Source organism: Equus przewalskii, chromosome 30 (genome assembly GCF_037783145.1).
Source record: "Equus przewalskii isolate Varuska chromosome 30, EquPr2, whole genome shotgun sequence".
NCBI classification, from domain to species: domain Eukaryota; kingdom Metazoa; phylum Chordata; class Mammalia; order Perissodactyla; family Equidae; genus Equus; species Equus przewalskii.
In genome coordinates, this window is record NC_091860.1 from 31747318 (window position 1) to 31773049 (window position 25732).

At 38.3% G+C, this 25732-nt stretch overlaps 1 protein-coding gene across 30 annotated transcripts in view; it reads left to right on the plus strand.

The window, feature by feature from the left end:
• LARP4B (La ribonucleoprotein 4B) overlaps nt 1-25732 on the plus strand; it is a 91005-nt gene that overhangs the window by 18186 nt on the left and 47087 nt on the right. For 19 of the 30 annotated variants that reach the window (XM_008524733.2, XM_070601259.1, XM_070601264.1 and 16 more), the window contains exons 2-3: nt 9275-9409; nt 10100-10159. In XM_008524733.2, coding sequence (XP_008522955.2) covers nt 9329-9409; nt 10100-10159 — 141 coding nt within the window. In that variant the 5' untranslated portion in view covers nt 9275-9328. Of the gene's footprint in view, nt 1-8475; nt 9103-9274; nt 9410-10099; nt 10160-14620; nt 21449-25732 lie in introns of those variants that run through there. The other 11 variants (XM_008524303.2, XM_070601250.1, XM_008524524.2 and 8 more) reach the window with 3 other exon arrangements.

Below are 25732 nucleotides of genomic sequence, written 5' to 3' on the forward strand. Positions count from 1 at the left end.
GTTATTAATGAATGTCCTTCCAGTCACCAAATGCTATGATTGTGCTTTAATGATTTGATTTAGCTTGTTTGACCTTTTTTTTTTTAATGAGTTTATTTAGTTTCAAAACTCTGGTAGGTAAACTGTCTTTCTACAAAGTATGTTTACACATTGAAAGTAACAGATTTTGACTTCTAATTGATTCTCAAAGAGGATCATATAGTACTTAATTAGGGCAGTCTCCTAAGTTCTTAGCCCATTTTCCATATTGAGGTAAAACTGTTTACTTCTCTAGTTCAGCATTCATTTGCTGTTTTTGTAAAATGATCCTAATAGTTATGCCCGAGTTCTTAGAACGCGTGTCTAGGTAGTAGCATCTTATCCTGTCTCTTCTTTGCTCATGTTCTGTCCCTTAACTCATTGCTCCTAATCACAATTAGGGTTAGAAGCGACGTTAGCAAACTCTACACCTCCCTCATTTTGTGGATGCAAATACAGAAACAGAGTATTTAGACAATACTGCAGTAAAACCGTATGTATTGGAGTGTTACTGATAAAGGAAGCTCTTTGGGGTAAATTGTTACATATCATTGGTGGAATATATATTTCTCTTGTGTCCTGTACGTAGAAGATGAAATGCATGGATTACCTTTGAAAAACTCAGGATAGTAGGGATGAGGCATGGATGTGGTCATTGCCGTAAACAGCAGAGAAGCCTGTGGGTGCTTGAAGAAGGACTGAGGCAGGAATCGGAACGATGCTTTTGAGAGGGAGGAGCACTGCAGGCAAGAAGAACAGAATGTGTAAAGAAAAGCGTGGAAGTGTTAGTGGAAGTATTAAAGGGCTTGGCGAATATAGAGAATGGGGAGTGGAGACTTCCTGACTTCAGAATAATGTTTTTAGGTTCAGAAAAGAGGTTTTATATTTGGCTTCCATATACTGGAATCTCATCTTAATGTGACATGTATACATTTTAAGGTCAACTCATAAAGTAAAAATTATCTATACACTTGAAAATTCCCCAGTAAGGTACAAAATATTATCTCTCAATGCAGCCAGTTTTATTCTGGCGTTGAATCAGATCACTGTTTTTGTTGTATAAAATAACGAAGTATTTGACTCATATTTAGACACTATGTTGTTTTTTAAAAAAGTGCTTATTTTAAATCCCAAAATCATAATCTGTACGTTGGTGCAAGATGAATATCACCATAAAGGGAAAGGAGGAATGAAGACCCACTAAGGAACTGTAGGTACTTCTGAGGGTCACGTCATAGGGGGCCATTGCCCACTGGCATGGATTGAGAGGGTGAGCTGCCTGCACTACTGAAATTCTAAGCATATTGTGTTGAATAGTGGAAATTATATGTGCATATGATTCGGCTCCCTGGACTTACTAGCTTTGTGACCTTGACTAAGTTATCTCTGAACTCAATTTCTCAGTCTGCTAGATGGGCATGAGACCTAACTAAGAGGATTAAGGTTAATTTAGTGACATGTAAAGCACTTAGAATAATCACTGCATAACAGAGATCCAAAATGCTAATTCTTTCCTTTGTACATTTCTGATCCAGAGACAAATCAGCCGTGTTTCCACATCACTCTTTTGTATGCAGTAAAAGAATTTCATTCTGTTTAGGAGAATGATAACTTTATTTTAATTGTTTAAGAAATTATTAAATTCTCAAACTATGATACTGTCATTGCTATTTGCAAATCCAGTGAAGTATGCCAGGCACATGTGTGAAAATAAGGCTTGTAACTTCTAATAGTTTACTGTTTGGGTTGTTTCCACTTTTTGGCTATTATGAATAATGTTGCTATGGATATTTATGTGCAAGTTTTGGTGGGGATATATAGATTTTCACTTCTCTTGGCTATATACCTAGCAGTGGAATTGCCAGGTCATATGGTAACTCTACATTAACATTTTGAAACTGTTGCCAAAGTGGCTGTGCCATTTTACATCCCCACCAGCAACGTATTAAGATTCCAGTTTCTCCACATCCTCACCAACACTTGTTATTGTCTTTTTGATTATAGCCATCCCAGTGAGTGTGAAGTGGTATTTCGTGTTTTGATTTGCATTTCCCTAATGACTAATGATGTTGAGCATCTTTTCATGTGCTTATTGGCCATTTCTACATCTTCTTAGGGGAAATGTCAGTTCAGACTCTTTGCCCATTTTTTACTTATTTGTCTCTTATTATTGAGTTTCAGGAATTCTTTATTCTAGATGTATGTCCCTTATCAGATATATAATTTGCAAATATTTTCTCCCATTCTGTGGGTTATCTTTCCATTTTCTTGATGGTGTGCTTTGAAGCACAAATGTTTTTAATTTTGATGAAGACCGGTTTGTTTTTTCTTTCGTTGTTTGTGCTTTTGGTGCCCTAAGAAGACATTTCCCAACCCATGTTCACAAAGATTTACTCCTGTGTTTCCTTCTGAATTTTATAGTTTTAGCTCGTGCATTTAGGTGTTTGATCTATTTTGAGTTAATTTTTATATAGTGAGAACAGGGATCCACCTTCATTGTTTAGCGTGGGGATATTCACTTGTCCCCGCACCATTTGTTGAAAAGAATGTTCTTTCCCCATTGAAGGATCTTGACACCCTTTCAAAAATAATTGGCCATAAATGTAAGAGTTTATTTCTGGACTCTCAGTTCCATTCCATTGATTTGTATGCCTCTCCTTACAACAGTACCAAAGTGTCCTGATTGCTGTCATTTTGTAGTAAGTTTTGAAATCAGAAAGGGTAAGTCTTCCAACTGTTTTCTTTTCAATGTTGTATTGAGTATTCTGGGTCTCTTGCATTTCCATAAGAATTTCAGGAGCAGCTTATCATTTTCTGCAAAGAAGGCTGGTGGGATTTGACAGGGATTGTGTTGACTCTGTAGATCGATTTGGGAAGTATTGCCATCATGAGAATAGCTTATCAGCCCATCTGTGAGCATGGGACGTCTTCCATTCATGAACACCAGGCATTTGTCCATCAGAACTAGTTTTGTCATATATCAGTGGTTCTCAAACATTTTGATTTCAGGACTGCTTTACACTTTTAAACACTGAAGATCCCCGAGAGCTTTTGTTTATATGGCTTTTCTCTATATTAAGAATGAAGACTTGGGGCTGGCCCCATGGTACAGCGGTTAAGTTCGCACGTTCTGCTTCGTCGGCCTGGGGTTCGCCAGTTTGGATCCTGGGTGTGGACAAGGCAATGTTTGGCAAGCCATGCTGTGGCAGGCGTCCCACATATGAAGTGGAGGAAGATGGGCACGGATGTTAGCTCAGGGCCAATCTTCCTCAGCAAAAAGAGGAGAATTGGCAGCAGGTGTTAGCTCAGGGCTAATATTCCTCAAAATAAATAAATAAATAAAAATTACAAAAAATAACAAGACTCAAAAATTTTAAAAATACATTTTCGTTAATAATAATAGCAAACCCATTGCATGTAATAGAAATAACATATTTATGAAAAGAAAGCAATCTTTTCCAAAACAGAAAATAATTTAATGAGGAAAGTGGCAGGGTTTTATATTTTTTATAAATCTGTTTAATGCCTAATTTAATAGAATCTCGGCTAGATTCTCATCTGCATCTGCATTTGCTCTGTTGGTGATGTGTTTTGATTGAAGTATGAGAAGGAAATCTGGCCTCACACAAATACAATATGTAGTTGGAAAACCTTGATGATTCTTCTTTGATACTACACCATAACTCCACTGCACTTTTGTGAGGAGAGAATGAGAATGAAAAAGGCAAATAACATCTTGGCATTATTACAAAAATCGTTTTGACCCCGTGGGCCCCTGAGAAAAGGTCTCTGGGAACACTTACAAACCCTGACTACACTGAGAGCCCATCTTACAGAACAAGACTGAGTAGTATAGTTTCGCAAGAAAATGTTGTAATCACCGAATGACAGTTTTATTAATCTGTATTGACAAACAGCTGGGAAGGGGCTTAGGTGCTTTTCCTGCTGGTTACTTGATCTTTCTGTATAAAAGACGCCCTGGAACCCCAGAAGATTAGCTTGTTGCTTTGTAAATGTGGAATTGGCAGGCTACTGGGTTTTGTTAAGTATGTGTGATTATAAAAATAAGTTATTCAAAAAATTGAGACTACAGAAATGAAACAAAGTAAAACACTATCCTCAAGTTGCAACACTTCATCACACATTGTCAGTCATCTGGTGTATTTCCTTTGGGTTTCACTTGTTTTGTTTTTAAATATTCACAAAGTTATGTGAATTTTTAAAATGTAGTTGTAATTATACTGTCTACAGTTTTATATCCTGCTTTTTTTACTTAATGTAATCTTTGTGAATATTTTAAATAATTGTAATATATCACATTAGTTTCTGCTTTCCTATAGTGAAATGTTTTTATTTCCTGTTTTTTTTGCTAAAGCTGCTGTGAGCATTGTTCATAAAATGGTTTACATATTTTTGTGTAATTTTTTAGTACAAGTTTTAAATAGAAGTGTGTGAAGTTTTAGATGTATATTGATACTATATCCTAGTTAGATTTTTCTTTTACTTTTTATTATGGACAATTTTAACCGCAAAAGTAGAGAGGATAGTACAGTAATCCTCAGTGTACCCATCCTCTAGTTTCAGGTACCATCAACTTGCTGTGTTCTTGTATTTTCGTTTCTTTTCTTTCCTTAAACTTAGAAAAAAAATTATTAGCATGTTTTAAGGCAAATTCCAGATGTGTAAATTCATCTGTAGTCTTTTAGTTTGTATCTCTTATACAGATAAGACCTTTAAAAATAAACAGGAACAGCACCTTGATTACACTCAACAAAATTAATAATCATTCTATAATATTCTTTATTACCTAGGCAACATTGTTTTTCCAGTCATAAATGTTGTTTTAAATTTAGTTTATTTGAATCCAAATCCAGATGCAGTCCTCACATTACATAAGGTTATTTTTGTTAAAGCTTTTTTATTTTGTAGCTATAAAAATCTCTCCCATTTTTTCATGAGTTAGATTTGTTATAGAATTGAGGTCATCTGTCTTGTAGAATGCCCCACATTTTGGATTTAGCTAATGACTTTGTGTTGGTATTATTTAACATGCATCGCCCCAGAATTTCCTTTAAATTGGGAGTTAGGTCTAGAGGTTTAATTAAATGCAGGTTCTTTTTTTGGCAAGAATACTTAATAGATGGTACTCTGTCTCATCAAGAAGAATGTAATACCTAGGTGTTGCACTTTTTGTGATAAAATTGAAAGGTGGCTTCAGTCAGTGTCCATCTGACCCACCCATTATAAAATCCCCGTCAGCTCTTCACTTACTTCCAGCGGGCATCAGTGATCTTGCCTTTGTTATTTCATTAGAAGTTGCAATATTTTGATTTTCTGATTCTCTCATTCACTCTCCATCTATTGCTTGTGGTTCCTGTATAGAGAACAGCTTGCCCTGATCAGCTGCTTGTTTATACTGAAACAGAATCATGGAGGAAAGGCAGACTAATGATTGTTTCCCTTTAGGGGTCTTCAGAAAAATGCGTTGGTGTCGTAACAGCCTCCAGAGGTGACCCATGTGGTGGTGGTGGTGGTGGTGGTTTGAACTATTGTGGATTTTTATATGTTTGTATCCATTTGTTCTGTCTGCTACTCTCACCTTCCATGTTGGCCATTGGGAAGTCCCTCCCTTCCTTTCCTGTTGTTCCTGTGACATGACCACAGGAGTCTTTGGTAGCTTCCTCACTTTCACGGTGTGATGTCACAGATTCATCTCAAATTGACCAATGTTCTACAAGATAACTTGGGAAGTGTAGATGAAAGATGAGGAAAGACTAAGGAGCTGTCGGTTTAGAGGAGACTAAAGAGAAGCGACAGCCAAATGCAGTGTGGGATCCTGGATTGGATCATGGAATGGAAAGAGGACATTAGTAGAAAAACTAGTGAAAGCCAGGAAAAGCTATAGTTTAGTTTAAAAAGTTACATTTCCAATTTTAAAAGTATACAGATTTTACTTAGCTTATTTGATTTTATGTTTGTATCTTCTTTTATGCTGAAAATCTGAGTACCTAATGTTAGTGTGATTCTTACGTTTTCTGTTATAGTATGTGTGTGTGTATATAGTGTATGAAAGAAGGGAGTTTCGAAATAATACCAACATTTACTGTAAAGAACAAGCCAACTGGATGCATTTTAAGATTTCTAGATGAATTTTTAGGATCTTATGTGCAAATAATATCTTTTAAAATCACTTAGAATAGTTCTTCTGAATAGGTATGCCACAGACTTGATATACAGTTAAGTTTATTTGAGATTGAGTTATATTTTTAAGGATTGCTTTGAGTGTCCAGAAAGATCTTAATAAATGTTTAGTTATGAAACAAACGTTTCTGGTATATGTGAAAAGAATTCTTTAGAAATAGATCTAAGTAAACTGTACTCTCCCAAGTATTTAATAAGATTGATAAAACATTTTTTAGGCATAGCTCTGACAGTTTGAGATTAAAAATGTACTGCCAGCACGGAGACCACCAGATAGGCAGGAGGGCCTTTTGATTTCAGCTCTCTTTGCTCTTCATGTGAAGAGAGATGAAATCAAATCAGGAAAATAACTCTCTTGTCCAGCTCATTAAAGCTTTGTGAAGGCTGCCTCCGAACACTATCGAGTTTTCAAAGAACTCTGTCTTAGGCCAGGAAATACTTTGCTTTGGCAGTAGTTTTTTTTTTCCCCTCGCATATTTCTCTTTACAACCTAGAGAGCTGCTTTTTGGGCATGCCAGGAAGCAGTAGTTTATATAGTTTGTCTCAAAATAGTTTTGGTCTCTTGAACAAGTAATGCAAAACTTACTTTGTTATTTATTGGAACTATTGTCAGTACTTGCATCATCATACTTTAAATCTCATTTTAGATTCGGACGTTTGATAATAAAGTCTAATTTTAATGTTTTGTATCTTTTGTAGTGCTTAGATGAATATCAGTAACTCCTGTTGGCAGACTTTCCATTTGTAGGATTTTTTTTAAAAAACTGTACATTTGTAAGGTCAGTAATTAAGAGACATAGTAGTATGATGTAAAGATTACCTGTTTGTGGATAGGATGTGTGGGTCAGATCAGGACCACTGATTCTGTTGTACTAAGATACTGCCATGGTCACCTTTTTAACCTTTTATTATAGAACATTTCAAACATACAAAAGTAGACCGGATTGTATCATGAGTCCCCATACCCCTTTCCCAGGAGGAACAATTGTGAACCCCTACATCTGTCCCACCTATTATTTTGAGGGAAATTCCAGATATCGTGTTATTTCCCCTATAAATATTTTAGTATGCAGCTCTAAATGGCAGGCCCTCTTTTTTTGTTAAACATAACCACAACATCATTATCACATGTAAGAAAATACAGTAATTCTTTAATACCATCAAATATTCCATCAGTATTAATTCCCTGATCATCTTTTGTTTTAGTTTGTTTGAATCAAATAAAGACGTATAGGGGCTGGCCCAGTGGTACAGCGGTTAAATTTGCACGTTCCACTTTGGCGGCCCAGTGTTCGCAGGTTTGGATCCTGGGTACGGACATGGCACCACTTGGCAAGCCATGCTGTAGCAGGGGTCCCACAAATAAAGTGGAGGAAGATGGGCATGGATGTTAGCTCAGAGCCAGTCTTCCTCAAAAAATTAATTAATTAATTAATTTTTAAAAAGCTGTATAAACCAGGTAAGGCCATAGTTTGGCCAGCATGTGTCTCTTGTCTCCTTTTGTGTTGAATAAGCCAGGCTGTATGTCTAGTGATTGCCCACTTTGCAGAACCCCGTGGTGCTCCTCTGGGCTTGTGTTTGCTATAAGTGTGTACTAAGATCACATCCTGGATTTGTTGTTTGGTTTTGCAAGACCACTTCCTATCTGGTGGCATTGCCGTTTCCATCAGGAGGTATGTAATTTCTGACTGTCTGAGAAAACATAGTATATGTGATAAAGGATTCTTCTACTTCATTTTTTCCCTTTTGGCTATCATATCTTGTTTTCTGCCATTCTTTTCTTTGAGAATCTTAAGAATCTACAAGTTAATAGTAGTACAAGCATCTACAGTACCACCTTCTGTGATTTGTCAGTCTGAGTGTCATTCTACATCTTTATTTTCTGGATTTGATGGTTTTGTGAGAATTGATGTTGGTTTCTATTACAATGTAATAACATATTTGTCATTCATCTTACATTTTGGAAAACATTGACCTGTGTGAAAGTGACTTAATTTGTTTCAAGTATTTCTTCTCTATTAGTTTCTGTTTCCAAACCTGTCTTCAGCATTTTAGTGATGTTGTCCTTTTGTGATTGATGATAGACTTGACAATTGGAGGAGATCAGATTATTTCTTTAGCAAAGGCTTTGAGAATTTATCATAAGCAGGTTATTGAGAATAGGGAGCACCATCATAGAAACTAAAAATCTACGTTCCTACCTAGTGAGACAAAAATAGTTAACTTTTAAATTTCTTTATGTAGCACTTGGATACGGTGTGTTTCAGAAGAGCCTGAAAAAGATAACTGGATTAAATTGAGTTCTTTCCCTCGTGGTGAAGCAGCGTAGCTTGCAGTGAACAGAGGGAGTGCCTGAAGTCAGGCCGGAGTGTCCGGGAACCCCAGTTCTGACGCTTGTAATATGAAATCATGAAAACTGTCGTCCTTGCTGAACCAGAGTTACTTCTTAAGCCGTTTGGGAAAAGCAAATGAGATATTCTATGTAAAGTTCAGTGTCTAGCTGTTGAGTTGAGCAAATGCTTTGCAGAGGTTCCTTTGCAGTGCTATACCACTGTATTCAGATTGTTTTCAGTTTCTGTGGTTCAGGATTGTACAGGGCTTCCTTTTTAACTAGTTACTGTTTATTTCTCCTGATAACTGTTGTCCTGGAACAAGATGAAATTAATGGGACTGGTCAAAAGTACATATATAAATTTGGGATTTATCAAATCCCCAGTTGGAGTTGTATTAGTTATGTAATTTTCTGTTTTTAAAAAATGAGTTTCTGGGCATAAATGGGTTTCTCTGTGTTAGCACATGGTTTCTGAGTCTTACAGTGTTATCATGGTCACCAAATTAGTGTAAAGAAGAAATTTACTTATTGAAAAAACAAGTATTTCTTAGGTAAGTAAGGTGTAAATTATGGGCAGATTTCTTTAAACTAGTTAGACTCCAGAGGAATAAACACGTGTCTTGGAAAACTTGAGGATTTTGAGACTTCTTAGTAATTTTACTTTAAGAATCAGTTATATTCTGCACTTCAAGTTACCAATTTACTGTCTTTGTCGCTTTACAGCATCCTCCGGTTAACATTAAACTTCTCCCAGTGGAGCCACAAAGTAAACAGCTCATGACTTCTGATCAGGACGCTAAGGTCGTGGCTGAACCTCAGGGCCAGCGAGTCCAGGAAGGGAAAGACGGCGCTCATCTGGTAAGTGTGCGTCTGAGGCCAGGATTGGCTCGGTGAACCTCTCTTCTCTCCTTCTGGTGACAGATTCGACATTGGACTTAATAAATAGATCAAAATAATGACACTTGCATATCCTATGAACTAAATATAGGTGCTATATTCTGAATAAATTTATGGGTGGCTTAGTAGAGGAAACTGTGAGTACCAGGTCATGGAGAAAACAAACAGCAGTTATAGCTCTAGATGCTTAAAGCTTTGGGTTTTAGATCACCAAGAAACATGCAGTGATTTATAAATACTTTAGTAACAGTAGAGCTGTTGTGGTATATATTTAAAGAGTTAATTAGGACTATATCATAAGTTTTTCATTTTGAGTACTTTCATTTATTGTAAGAGTTTATCATGTCAAGCAGTATATTTAAAGTTCCTAAATGGCTTTGGAAAATGTAGATTTTTGTAATTTTCCCCATTGACTATAATTTTCCCCATAAGACTATAAGAATTTTACTTATGGTGTTCAGTCAGAGTTTCAAAATATTTTATATTTCAAGGCTGCTACATCAGTCTGGTCTGAATATCTCGCTGGATTTCTTTGTCATGTAAAAATGTGCTTTTCTTAGTGGCTTTTGTTTTGCTAAATGACAAATATAGTTTGAAAATATGTTTCTTTACGTTGCAGTGATGGTGTGTTTGATGTTTTCAATTTTACAGATGAATGGTCCCATATCTCAAAGCACTTCTCAGACAAGTTCCATCCCAGCTTTGAGTCAGGTAATTCAGGTCTGAGATTAATCACAGCCAAGGCTCACAGATGTCTCCTTATTTTAATGTAAAAAAATTAGAAAATGTTGATGTTTCCCAAAAAGGGCTGGGAGGACTGAGCTGGGTACAGTAGACGTCAGTACTGCATGTCCTCTCCTGGCTTCTGTGTGTGGTATGCGTCTGGTTCCACGGATGGCGGTGTGCCTGGTGTGTTAATTTAAGGTCAGATATTCATCACAGTGTTTTTAATGGTTCATTGATTATCTGTTGTCTGTCTATGATTAGCTTTACGTTTTGATAGCCTGTGTTCTTTAAAGCACACAAGTCATAGTAAGCATTTACTAAGCAAATTAGTTTCACATTTTAGTTGAGATTAATGAAAGAATAAGGAGATAGAGACCATTGGTTTTTAAAGCCTGCTTTGTACCATTGTTCATGCGAATGGCAGGTGCATTTGGAGCCACTGCAAATTTAGCTTGGCAGTCTTCTAAGTGATCTTCTAAACCTCACAAAATTTAAAAAGTAAACCTTTTTTTATTAAAGTAAAATTTTAAAGTAATCTTACAAAATTTATAGTAAACCTTATCTATTCCCTCAGATTATAAGCAGTTAATGTAGAAATTAAAGGAGGGGATTGGATTGTTGATCTACTTTAATAAGGTAGAATTTTAAAAAGTGAAAGACTTCTCCAAACTGTTGTATTTTATTGTTGTTATTCAATTAAGTATGTATTTTTTTGTATATTGTATTTTACGTTGATATTTTTAAAAATGAATTTTATAATATTTTAAGTAAAACCCAAATATAAGACCTCTAGTAGTCCAAGAGGGAAATTATACAGAAATCATTGAGAGATTTTAAAAAAGTTGGGGGGGGGACACAAATCTCCCTCTTCCCCATGGTTGATTTGCAGTCCAACATAACTTTCAAATGTCTTTAAAACCTTTTGCAAGACATAAAACTAGATTTTGGATTCTATGTGGTTTTTAAGAATTATTTTGTGAGATTTGAGATAATACTTATCTAGAAAAGAAGTGAAACACCTGAGCCAGAATTCAGTATTTCATTTCTGTGGAGAAATAATTTGCAACTAGTATTGCCTACACGTGCTTTCTAAGAGTCGTTTTTTTTAAGAGTTAACATCCTATAACAGAGTATCATCTGGTGAGTTCTTGGTCCAGGCCTGCTAATCAGTACCCCTGGTGTCCCTTGGGCAGATCACATCTCTGATAACAGGTTTTATAAAATGTGGATATACTATTTAACATTTTTACAGGGTTTTGCACTCTTTAGGTTTTCATAGGATCATTAAATACTAGAGCTGGAAGGTACCGTAAGAGACCATCTGGGCTCACAACATGTGTCATTTAAAACTTTATTTGAAACTAACTTAAGCATCCTTACAGAAAATAAAAGTCTTGTTAAAGTGTACACACATTTTTGTGTAGTTGTAATCAATATATACGTATTTTAACTCATTTTTTCCCACATAGCATGCTTTCGCCTATATGTCATCTTGTACTTGCCCTGTAGTATTTTCTTTATTTTGATATGCCTTTATTTCTTTAGCCATTTGGTTTTGGGGGGCATTTAAAGTGTTTATTTTTTTCCTGCTATTATAAATGGCATTGCTCTGAACATTTTTCTGACTGGCATTACTCATGGCGCAGCTAAGTGTGTGGACAGCTTACTTTGTTTAGTGGCTCTGAGTGTTGATGCTCAGTAGTCAGCAGTTGTTAGGATTGGTAAGTGAGTATGCTTAGCAGTCTGGTTTAGGAACCAGTCTCTCTAAGGTCTAGTCTTCCCCCAAGGGTGGATGCAGTGTGAGTAGGAGGAGAGTCACCATAGAGATGTCCAAATGTTTGAATAATTCAGGAGCAGTTTGCATTTATCCAGTGATACATCAGTCATATTTATTATACAGCTCCCTGCCCCCCCAAAAGAAACTTAGTGAGTAATAACTATTTACAAGCCTCGCCAATCAGTGAGCACCAAAAAGTGATCTTAACTAGAGGAAACTGAGACCTGAACAGGCTTAAGTAATTTCCCCCAAGATTACTCAACTAGAAAGTGGCAGAACCAGTATTTGAACCCAGCAACTTGCCTTCAGAGTCCAAACTCAAGATGAGATACTTCATCTTTGGCATCTGTTATTTCATTTAAAAGGAGAAACAACAAACAGAAAATAATACCAAAACCAAAACCCAGCTCTTGTCAGCCATTTGCTGACGATTTGCATTGTCGCCTAGTGGTTGAAATTAATTTGGGATAAAGCTGGAGGATTTTAGGTGAGGAATAGTATGACACATTATAGGAACATTATTTTGACCTCATTATATTAAGAGAATGGATTGTAACGAGTCAAGAATGGAAGCAAAGAAATGAAATTTAGAAACTATCAGGTAATGAAGGTGAGAAATGATTGTGGCTTAGACTAGGATTGAGTGAATTTCAAATTGATTTTGGAGGTGGATTTAACCACACCTTTTTGTAGATTGGTTGTAGAGATTGGGGCGAGGGAAAGATAAATCAAGCATAGCTGAGCAACTTGATGGATGATGGTTTCATTTATTTTGAGATGGAAAACAATGGAGAAGTAAAGGTTTGGGGAGGGACTGTCCACCTGGTAGAAATTCAGGCAAGCAGCGAAGTGGGCGGGTGGGACCCATTGGACCTCAGTGGAGAGGTTAGAGCCTGGGATGTAAATCTGAAATAAAGAAATAGATGTTTTTCTGTATTTATTATGTAGAAAAGACTATTAAAACTACTGTTATATATGGGGATTAGGGGTAAGCAGTTAAAAAGTAACTGAGTTACCATTTAGTATAAAATTTTTTTCCCCTCTGTAACTTTCTGCCCACCATTAAGGTTTTTATATCCTTCAAGAGCATTCTCAGCTATAACTGATATCTTCATTGATTCATCTTTTTCCTAGTCACCTGTAATACTTCCTATATGTATATTGATTAAAATTTATTTAAGAAATTATATTCTATGTTATTTTTCTGAATGTTTCAAATTATAAGTTTTATCTTGGGAGTTTTAAGACCCATAAGGGCAGGAACTATGTAATGTAGCTCATTGATAATTCTCTGCAAGGCATACTTTACTTAAATTGGAAAGAAGTTTCATTAATATCAACATGGTATAATTGATAGTTTAGTCATTCATCCTAAAAACTTTATATATATCATATATATGTGATTTTATATATATTCTATGTATATGTATATGTATGTATATGTATGTGTATATATACATTTTATATATATCATGTATATTATATATATATATATGTATCTTTGTGGTTACCATGGGGATTACATATAACATCCAAAAGTTATAATTATCTAATTTAAATTGATGCCTGCTTAACCTCAGGAGCACGCAAAAGCTCTACTCCTATAAAGTTCTCCACCCCTGGTGTCACAAATTACATCTTTATTATTTTGTGTGCAATAACGTAGGTTTATAATTATTTTTATGCATTTGCCTTTTAAATCCTGTAGAAAACAAAAAGTGAAGCTGTAAATAAAAATTTGAATGCTGGCTTTTATAATTGTATATTTACCTTTATCAGAGAGTTTTATTTCTTCATACAGCTTTGAGTTACTGTCTCATGTCCTTTCATTTCAACTTGAAAGCCTCCCTTTAGCATTTCTTGCAGGACAGATCTAGCAGTAATGAGCTCCTTCAGCTTTTGTTTATCTGGGAATGTCTTAATTTCTCCTTCATTTTTGAAAGACAGTTTTGCTAGATAAAGAATTCCCAATTGACAGTTTTTTCTTAGAGTGTTTAACTATACCATCCCACCACCTTCTAGCCTGCAGGGTTTCTAATGATAAATTGGCTGATATTCTTATTGAGGATCTCGTGTACTTGACAGTCATTTTTTTCTTAGACCTTTCAAGATTTTTTTTTGTCTTTTGACAGTTTGATTATGATGTGTCTTCGTGTCTGTTTCTTTGGGTGTATCGTACTTGAGTTTGTTGAGCTCTTAGATTTGTAAATGCATGTATTTCATCAAATTTGGGAAGTTTTCGGCCATTATCTCTTCAAAGATTCTTTTTTCCCCTTCCTCTCTTCTTCTGGGCCTCCCATAATGTATATATTGGTCTACTTGATGATGTCCCGTAAGTCCATTAGTCTCTGTTCACTTTTCTCTGTTCTTTTTCCTTCTTCGCTGACTCAATAATTTCAGTAGTCCTATCTTCAAATTTGCCGATTCTTTCTTCTACCTGTCCAAGTCTGTTTTTGAACCTCTCTAGTGAATTTTTCAATTCAGTTATTGTGCTTTTCAGCCCCAGATTATTTCTCTTTGATTCTTGTTTATAATTCCCGTCTCTTCATTGATATTCTGTTCGTATATCATGTTCCTGGTTAACTTCAGTTTCTGTCCATGTTTTCCTTAGCTCTTTGAGCATATTTAAGATGATTGTTTTAAAGTCTTTGTCTAGTAAGTCCCATGTCTGAGCTTTCTCATGGACTAATTTGGTTCATTTGAATGAGCCGTATTTTCCTGTTTCTTTGTATGCCTTGTGATTTTTTTTGTTGTTTTTGAAAGTTTGGCATTTGATTATAATGTAACTCTGGAAATCAGATTCTCTTCTTACCCAAGGTTTGTTATTTGTTGATATTGTTGAAGGCTCTAGTAGTCTCAATATTTTGAGACTTTTCCAAACTATTTTTGTAAAGACTGTTCCTTGTCATATGTGTTCACTGAAGTCTCTTCCTTTAGCTTATGTTCAGCTAATGTTTTGACAGAGATTTCCTTGAATGCCACAAACTGAAATAGACAGTCAGCCAAAAAAACCCCCAAAGAACAAGAGAGAGTACCACTGCCTCTCCCAGTCTTTGTAGACTGGCTGTTTGCTGGGGTAGTCCCTTGCCGATTGGCTCAGCTTGCTCGGAGACCAGAGATCAGCCTGAGGTGAAAGCCTAACGTCTTCTGAAGACTTTTTTGAGCATACATCTTGCCTGGATGTGGCTTTCTGAATTCCCCACATACTTGGCTGCTTTTGAATATCCTGATTTCCCAGAGTTTTACCCCAGCTTCTTCTCTGGTCTTTAGATGGTTCTTGCATGTCTCCACCTGTCATCTCTGCCCCAGGTGTGTGTGGGTCTGTAGCTCCCTTCTAGCTTTTATGAGCACTGCCTACCGCTTTTCTCTTTGTGTTCTGAGCTCTGTGAGATCAGATGAGTGAGTCAGTCCTTCAGGTAACCTCCAGCTAGGACAGAACAGATGTACATACTAATTTGCAAGTGCTGTATACTCTGCTCCCTCTGGTTCCAGGAGGGGATCTGGGACTTGGGCTGCTGCCACCTCAGACCAAGACCACACCATGCCACAGAACGTTCCTGCCACATGGAGGGCAGCTGTTTCTTGATTGTGTTTTCTTAGTTGCTGTAAACCTATAATTGTTTTTTAAGAGCTCCTACAGAGTTGGTTCAGAAACTTCTGGTTGTTTTCTTGATATTGCTGTGGGAGAGGAGAGTTTGGAGCTTCCGAGTTCATCATTTTGCTTGACTTATCATAAAGTTTAAATGAAAACATTTTCTGGATTGTCTTTGTTGATTTAAATTGTTCTTCTAATAATATAGAAATACTGATAAGTTCTTAATGCATGTGCATGTAATTCTTATACAAATATAAAACATGACTGCCCAAACCTATAAAATGCAAATTAATGACATTCATTTAGTCTAGTGGGTAATGTTTTGCTGAAACTCAAGCTGCTTCACCAAGTACTTGAGGTACTAGTTACTCAGAATTTCTTTACATTTGCCACAACCTAAACTGCTGAATGCCATGTGAATGATTTTCTACTACTTTTGCCACTTTATTTCTGTGGCACACCTTCGTGTCACCTGGCCCTCACTGGGCATGAATGAATTTATGACATTTTAAATCCAACTCTTTTTCAGTAGATTAGGTCAATTTAAGTATTGTCACATGGTACCACTGCACTCTTAAATCTATTTGCAGGCGTGGGCTGGTTATCTTTAAAATTTTGTGTTTGCGTCTTTTAATTCTCTCAGAAAGCTTGCAGATTCCCAGGGCACCACAAACCCCAGTTTGAGATAGTTGATGGTACAGACACTAAGACTTGCTGTTAGGATGATTTCCTAGAGGCGTGGGGAGCAACCAGCATGTGGGGTAGGAGACAGTTATTTTGCGGAATTGAGAGGGATGGCCTTAAAAAGGATGTGAGATTTGGTCAGTGGGAAGACCTGATAAATGGCTCAAGCAAAGACAGACTATGCTGGAGTTGGTCAGTTGGGTGTGTTTGGGATGAAATAGAGAAGATAAGGAGGATGGTATTTTAGAATGAGAGGCAGTTATGGTGGTGGGCTGGGGTAGGGTATGAGGACTTTGAAGTGATATTGGGGTTTTATTCTAAGTATTTTACTTAATATCTTCACAACAACTCTTTATGATGGGTACTGGTATTGGCTCCATTTTACAAATGAGAAAACTGAGATCAGGAGGTTAAATAATGTGCCAAAGCTAGACATGTAGTATAGCTTCACACGTAGTACAGCTTACACACGTAGTATAGCTTACACACGTAGGAAAGTGGACTGAGACTCACAGCTAGGGAGATGAGCTCATGAGCCTCCCTCTGTAACTGCTGCTCCGTGTAACTGCAACAGGTGAAGGGTGTGTGTCATCCTGGATAAAGAATTGTTTTCATGTGGATAGTTTACTCTCTTTAGTGATACAAAGAGCTGTATAACTTGTGAGGTCTTGCACTGTTCTGCCCTCAGTTCTTCATTCTCCTTACCTGTAGAATGGGGTTAATATATCTACCTTGGGTTGTTAGGAGTGTGAATTAAAGTGTGTAACGTAATGAAAATATTTGTGTACTTAAAATTTTGTGGCACATAGTGCCATAGAAAGTTATAATTATCATCATCATTTGCTGCAGTTTCAGTACCTGAACTTAAGTATATTCAGAAGTGTTCCTGTTATCTTCATATTTAAGTAGAATTCGTATACTGCTTTCATAAAATATAAATAAAGCATAAAATATAGTGTTTTATAAAATGGAAGTAGGACTAGTAGGACTAGCCATAACTTGTAGATTAAAGTAGACAGAAAAATGTCTCTCACAGAGGAGTTAACAGGATTATTTTGTTTTTAAATATCGTATCAGAACCATAATAAGAAAAGAATTGCTTATACTGAGAACAATACTTACAGCTGTGGATAAGACCAGACCCATTGTGTGTGTCAGCAGTCCTGGACCACAGTGCCGGGGCTCTTCTTACTACTGCAGGAAGAAAGGGTTTAGGGGCTTTTGAGGGGATTCCTGGTTATTGGACTGGTGGGTGTGGAATTTCTTTCTCTTTTTCTCTTGTTCTGTTCTTTTTCTTAATTAGAATTTTCAGACATCTGCAGAAGTAGAAAGAATAATAAAATGAACCCGTGTACTCATCATGAACTTGAACAATTACCACTCTCACATTTTGCAACTTTTGTTTCATCTTTTCCTCCCCTCTACACGCTCTTTAAAAAGATGTTATATATGTATGTATTTACTGCTGCTTTATTTGCTGGGGTGTTTTAAAGCAAATCTCAGACAATGTGCCATTCACCGTAAACATACCAACATGCTTCTCTAACAGACACCAGTTCCAGTTGTGCCTAGCACAGTTATTCCTGAACATCCACAGACGTCATTTCTCAAAGGCAGAAAATTAGGTACAACTATAAGTACCTATAAGTTTTAAAGAAAAAATTTTTTATTATTGTTTCCTCTGGGGGGTATACCTGCTAACTTCAGTTGCCGCCATACCATGAAATACAGTTTAGAGAATGCTGAAGCACTAGAGAAAGCGAAAGTGTGAAATTCCTTCTGGCTAGGATAATTTAGTTATTTTTTATTGAGTTTATGAGAATAAGAAAAGTAATACGAAAATTTTTGTTGCTATTCTGACTCCACATGCTATTTGGGTTTCAGTGCGTAGAGTAGGATGGCTGTTAGGCAGGGTCTGTTATGATTAGGATTTTGGATTTGAGTGGCAGGGACATGTGACTGCTGTGCAAGGGGTTATTTTTGGTGTCTGGGTGTCGGCTTCTTGTCAGAAACCATAGAAAGTTAGTGAGATGCACTTGTGGAGGCTCAGAAAACGACAGGCGTTATGTGAGTTTTTCAAGTTTCGAACATGGGTTGTTGCTTCAGCAAAGAATTAAGTAGTGAAAATGACAATGAAAAAACTGGCCTTTTACAAAAATCTGTGGAGGAGAAGGAACCGGAGAACAAGATAAGTAAAACTTTATCTTCATTATTTGATACCCTTGAAGGTGAGGAGCTTCACAATGTTGGACATGGAGCCAGCGGGGCAGCTGCTGGAGCCAATACACGGACAAGGGCTTGTGCGAGGCCTGGGCACAAACAAGGTCACAGACCAAGACAGTTGTTTAACTCTTTTTCCTCTTCAATGTATAAGTTCTTAACTAGGTATGAAAATTTAGATGAGACTGACAAGAACCCAGATACAGTTGTTATTGAGCAGGATTGTAAAAATGCCTGCGGTACTCGGTGTGTGGGCACTGACAGTAAATGGGGTTTCTCTGAGAGTGTTTGCTCTGAAGATGGCGAGTCTCTTTCCTGTGTCCTGGTGCCTTCCTACCAGGGCATGCGGGAAGTAGCCCTTGTAAATTACCATTTGTGCCGTTGCCCAGCCACCTGTGAAAACTCTGTGATGGAGAAAGAAGTAGCCATAAATGTTCGCATCAGCAGTGATGATGAGAATAACTCTTTAGGTATGTCTGGTAGGGAGACAAAGGATGAAAACCGTATTTGTGTTGATCACAAACGATGTAGGAATTCAAGAGACAGTGAGTTTTACAGTATTTGTGTTGTAGATGCTGACTGCCTGGATGTTGAAGACGAATTGTGTACTCGGGTATGTGGAGCAGCTGCAGCAGAAGAGAGTCATTCAGCTGTCACCTCTGAGGGGACTCGCAGAGGGGCCTGGCCAGCAGATAACACTGCACAAAGGCCAGGGGAGTTAGAGGCACTGCAGAAAGAGCTGTCCCCAGAGGGCATGCCGGGTGCAAATGAAATGAAGGAAGTCTTTAATGAGAAAACTAAACTTAGTTCTGAGCTTGTGACTGACAGTGACCCACCCTGTAAAGTAAATGCTGATGACACGCAGGCTGAGTCTTTCAGGGCCAGCACTTACACCAGGTTCCCTGAAGATTACACAGAAAGTAATGCATTACCTAACGTTGGCATACTCCCTGAGTTACATATTAACATAGACGTGCTGGAGTCTAGTGTGTGTGCAGTCCCTAAAGAAAGAGAGAGCTGTAGTTCAGAACTAGTAAGTCCGATGGGTGATTCGAATGTTAATTTAGTTAATGACACTTCAAATGTGGAAAAAAATGGTGAGTCTGGGACTGTAACAGCTAGTGTAGATCAGAATTTAAACTCTGAAAAGGAAGGAGAAAATAACTCTGTAAAACCACTAAAAGATAATCATTGTTCCACCTTAGATATTAGCAGATCAGCCAGTAGTCTCCTTTCCATAAATCTGGATAGAATTAATTTAAGTTCAAGAAGATGTATCACTTCATTGAGCTTTGGAAATGAGCATATTCCCATTCATGCTAATTTCCAAGAAACAGCCCCTAACAGAATTGCTGGTTCCGGACCTGAACACCTCCTGGGGCCAGTGATTGAGGAGCAGCACTGGGGGGACTATAGCCTGGAAACTGGGAGCATCCAGCTTTCAAACAAAGGAGAGTTGTTTTTGGAATCTGAAAATAGATCATCTTATCAAGATGAGGATAAAATTAGCATTTTTGAAGATGAAGGTTGTGGTAAGAGGGCTTTTGAATGGAGACCTTCGTGTCAGGTAGATCTCTTTGTAGGTGCTGGGGCCGGCAAGGTCCAGGCACAGATCTGTGATTTAACTCATGCAATGCGGGAAACAGAAGAGGAGAGAATGTTCCAAAGAATAGACACCATGGGACTCAGAAGTTCACAGGAAGCGCCCTCAGATGACGAGTCACTTGATGGCGCCAGATGTCGTAAGAATAACTTTATTTCCTCTGCATTTATTTTCACTTGCACTGAAGAAGAAAGTGAAACAGGCCTGAATTATAAAGCAGAAGGTAAAATGTGTGTGCATAGTTCAGGGAGTGACCTTGACAGATTAGAAAGTGCTGAAAAAGAATCACAAAAAGCTAATCCCAGAGAGAGAAGTAAAAATGATATAGAAAATGTCAAATCAGACTCTAAAACAACCTTTGACTGGGAAACAGATACCCTAAAATGCAAGGCAGCACCCATTCAGGATGTACTGGCTTGTGCTGGTTCTAGGATAACAGAAATCCCTGATTTTGAAACAAATCAAATAGAAAAAAATAATGAAAGCCATAGAGTGAGTGACTACAGATGTGAAGATCTTAATCTTGTACCACCTTTAAACCAAAGTTCGAATTCAGCTGTACAGAGGTCGGAAGTAGAGATTGACTCTGTTAACAGTGATAGAAATCTGGGACTGAAGCAGATTTTCTCCGAATCAGCCAGAGAAGTTTCTGGTGGCTTTGGTAGTGCGTCGGGGGTGAGCGAACCAAAACTAACAGATAAGGAAGAAGAAAAGAGACTTTATTTGGAGAAAGACAGCAGTGATCCCAGCATCGTCGACTGTGTAGGTCCATGTGGGGCAAGCAGACATGCACAGCACTGCACACAAGGAAATGTTGAGCCCACCATTAAAGGACCCACGTTAAACAGTGGAGTGGATTTTCTGGGACGCCCAGAGGTGATTTTTGGAAAAATGGAGTTGTGTGACACTCTTGAGGGGCATTCTTGTTTGGCTGGTGTCGATTCTGCCCTAGTGGACAGATACACAGCTGCTCCTCATGATATACTGCAGGTAGTTCCTGTCATCCCAGGTGACAGCAGAGACGACCATGTTTTATCATTCACAGAAGATGCTGTACATATAGCTGAAAACCCCTCAAAAGGGGATTTGCAGAGCTTCCCAGAGAAATTGTACTCCCAGTTTTTGAATGAACTTTCCTGTTACCCGATGGGAGGCTTGTCAAGCCAGATATTTTCCGAAAGACTGGCGGATGGTTGTGGATATCAAGGGGGCTGTCTCTGGACTGGTACAGTTGCGAAAGGCGGGTTAGAAGATGAACAGATGTTCAGTGACGACCTGCGCAGTGAGCAGCAGGACTTAGAGATCACCTTGTTTTGGATGGAAAAGCCCCCTCATCAGCCTCCAGTGGCACAAGATGGTGTTATTTGGGGATGGCAAAACAGAGGTGGACAGTTAGTAAGTATGTTTCATCAGTTTTCATGATTGTGCTGGGATATGCTCATCTCTCATTTTGATTGCTTTTAACTTAACAAAATATTTATTCTAAACAATTGGCACTTGTTTGAATGTTTATATAAGGCTCTGGCTCTGAGTTACTCTGGCGTCGATTTAACCATTTCCAAATTGGAGAATATGAATTTAATTCACTGTTTAGTATATTTAAACCAGAGTTTGTGTGTCAACTCTTGTTAGCCCCAAACCCTACACTGCTGCTGGTCAGACGCAGCGTTGTGCAGATGTCTTCTGTGTGTGGACATTGTGTGGTGTGCTCGTGAGTGCTGCCCTGCCCGATCCCTGTCCTTCCTCATCCCCTGCTCCTTGTTAGAGCACAACACATATTTCACCCATTGGGTGTTGAAAGGCGTCTCTGAAAGGTCACACTTGCAGAGTATAGATGAATTAGAATCTGACTTACCACTACTTTTGTATGGTACCTGCCTAAGGCGGGTAAAATTTGCTGCTTTAACTGGCTTTGAGATCTTGATTCTGTGTCCTTTCAGTCAGAAGCTTTTCAGACCACGGTGCTCACGATGCTCGTTTGGAAGAGGCTTCACAGATGATTCTGCAGTGGGCAGCCAGTTTGAGCTTCTTTTAGGAGTTCTGTAATAAATGCAAACATTTAACAAACAGGAAGTTAGTCTTGCTCTTCAAGCAGTCCCTTTGGACATGTGTGATTGAAAGGGTGTACTTGTAATAGCAAAATTACCTCTATTCAACCAGTAGTTTCTTATTAGTGGGTTTTTGTTGCATTAAGTGAGAATAATGATTGATACTAGTAAGGAGATAGATGTGGCTGAAATGTTGATGCCTGTTATTTGTAAATAAACAAGTAGAGATTAAGTCCTATAATTTAGGGAATTATCCACCACCCTCCTTCTTTCCTTTCGAAGCCCACATTTGGGAGTCTTACCAGAAAGAGCTATGTTCACATTAATCAGTTTTGTTCCTTAAATAGTTATAGAGGCAAAACACTACAAAATTAGGCCTTTAAATAGTACATATGTAATTGTTTACGAAGCGGGGATGATTGGTAGTTGGCTTGTCTGTGCTTGTCCCTCAGCTTAGAGTGCCTGGCTTCTGTTGCTGTCCTGGTCTTTGGCCTTGAAGTGACATGCGTGTGACTTCCGGATTAGCTTTTCAGTTATGAGACCACACCCAGATGGTGTTCTGATCTGACATACTGTTTTAGTGATGGTGCTTTCTCTTCAGAGCTCCAATTCTCAGAGTGCTTGTACAGACATCATTTTCGTAGTAATCTTATATAGCAGCTCTTACTCCATTTTGCAAATAAAGAGCCAGAGATATGAGACTTCATGACTCTAAGGCCAGTGAATCACTCTGAATTATTAAACTTACTTAGTGGTAAATCCAGGAATAGTCCCTGCTCACTTATCTCAGCTGTTTTATATTCTCCACCTACCTTTCCCCTTCTATGATATTAGTTACTCTAGTTCCTACTCAGTAACTTGTCAGTGGGACCATTCTGTCCCATGTCCAGAAGACACAAATTTATGAATTGGTAGGTTATTTTTATTTTAATGGGGCACAGTGTTTGGGGGGTAGGAGAGTTTCTTTAGAGTGTCGGAATTTAGGGATGCTGTACTCTTCAAAGAGTAACATTGGTCATTTATGTAAAATTGCTTCGGAGTGTGGCTGTTAGGGTCCACTCACTGCTGCTTCTAGCAACCATTGTTTAGCCGCGAGTGTTCAGTGGAGAAATAGGACTTAGGCAGTCAAGCAGATGAAACTTGCGTTGCTGGTCATCAGTTGGAGTTCATATGACTGCAAGAGAATAACCACATTTTAAAGAAATATGTTTAATACAAGTTATTTCTCATGTGAATTACAAGAATTTAATGAACTCTTGATAAATGTTTTATTTTTGCTGATAGTAGAACAGTCTTCTAATTATAGTCATTTTCATGAGCAAGTTACTTAACCATTCTCTGCCTTGGTTTTCTCATTTGTGAAATGGGGGCAGTGGTAATAACCCTCATGGGATTGTCATGGTTCAGTACAATACATGCCTAGAGCATGCCTGGTACCCAGCAGGCTCTTTAGTGTCAGTTGTCATGGCATTAGCTTGTAATTATAAGTCTCTGTTTTTTCATCCCTTGTCACATGTCAGAGTATCTCTTGAATACTGGTTAACTGCTTAAAATTGCGTTGTCTCTAATACTAGATTTGGATTTGAGTATTTACTACTTAAGAAGTAGTAAATTACATAAGGATAGGGTTCTATTCAGTTGTAGCATAAAATCTTTCACACTTTGTCAAATAGTGGAAAATAGAATTTTCTGAGTTACTACTGTTTTAAACATTTATTCCTTCAGCATATTTCTCAAGCACCTCTATACTGAGTTCAGGAGTGCTGAGTATTTGTGGTACAGGGTGAACAAGATGGACATCCAAGAGTTTTTGGGCTGGTGGGAAAGACAAGACGCGTTCTAGCAGTGTGAGTGCTGTGGTGGCTCTCAGATTTGTTTACGGGCAGTTCACTTCCAGGACGGTGTGTGATCTGTGTTTGTGAACTATAGTCAGTGGCAAAAGGTGCTAAAAATGGAAAAGACCAATGTTAGCTCATGTTAGGAATTTAGAGAATGTGTCGTATGTACGTGAGATCAGGGGGTCAGGTCCGTTGGTGGAATAGCACTAACATGGGAGAGCTTGGTGTCTGTTGTGGCGTGGTGGAAAGAGACCCGGTTTAATCAGAAAAGGTGTTTACGCAAGTGTTGAAATAAGAAAGAGAATAGAGACCTGAGTTTAAAAAGAAAAATGGTTTAACTGCTGAGGAGGGTAGTGGTGTCTGAGCCGTGGAGTGGCTTCTGCGCCGCTGGGTGTGCTCATGAGGCCAGGGGCTCACCGTTCTGTCCTGTTGCCTAGTGCTGTGCCTGGCGCTTGGTGAGCATTTGGGAAGCGTTTGTTGGAGAGAGGAGTGGATGAGAGAGACAAAGAAACAGTGTGCAGAAGCAGGGGCCAACAATGAACCGGGAAGTTTAGAAGTTATGTGAGAAGGGAGACTGGAGAGTCATTGCTTCTTGAGTATAATATTCTTCAAGGAGAAGGGGAACCTTAATTTCTGCCCTATCACCAATACTTAAAAAATAAGAATTCCAGATAGGTGCTCACTCAAGCATCTGGTTTTGTGGGCATGATGTTTATTGATTACCCTTGCTTCCTAGGTGTGAACAAAGTATATCCTGTAACCACATCAGCCTCTAATCTTAATTTCAGGAATAGTTTTGTTTTTCACTGCAAGCTTTAATCACCCTAGCTAGAATGAACTTATTCTCTCTTTTTAAGATTGTTAATCTATATGTTGTTTCCTCGATGGCTCATCATGCTGCTTCCTGATCCTTTTCACGTTTGGAGGCAGCATCGGGGGATATCTGCTCGTCTCTGGGGTGGTGCAGGGAGGCTGCACTCAGCCTCGAGCTCCTGCCTGGCACTGCCCAAGGGCTTCTGGGACCAGGACCCTTGTCCCTCCCTTTGAAGCTCTGACCCCTGCATAGTGGTGTCAAGGCTTGTGATACCTGGGACAACAAATAATTTGGCTAGGTTTGCTGAAGGATTGTAGCAACAGGACTAGAGTTAGCTTGGGGAGCAGCTGCCTCCCCTCCCCGCCCAGGACATCGACTTTTCTTTAGACTTGGGGAGCCACTCAAGGTTTGTAAGCAGAAGAAAATCAGGGAGTGGCTGTGGATTTAATAAGGTACGCCAGAAAAGACCTCTCCAATTCCCAAAGGAAGCAAAGGTGTGAGCCGTGTGGATATCTGGGAGAGTGTTCTGGACAAACAGGCAGGAAGAGCAGAAGTGCCTGGTGTGTCTGGGACAGTACGGAGGCTGGTGTAGCTGAAAATGTGCAAGGTCAAGAGGTGGCCACACCAAGCACCTCTCTGACACACCTATCAGAAGACCTTTGTTCTTCTGAGGAACTTTCGTTTTCTATGACCTTTGCTTATGTGAATGTTTGAGCTTTATTTAAAAATTTTATCCATCTATATTCTATTCAGATTTGTAAATCTGCGAATTGTGTGAGTATTCTAGAACAGAGATGATAATTGGATCACCACTTATTTCTCTGTTACACCGTTGGTAAGGCACTGAAATCTCATGAAGGCAGGGACCCTGTCTTTCATTCCTATTTCTAGAGAGCCTTGTACTTAGTAGGAACTTAAGAGTAATAGTGAATTGAGTTCTGAATGCATCAATTTTTGTTACTTTTGCACCTGATTTCAT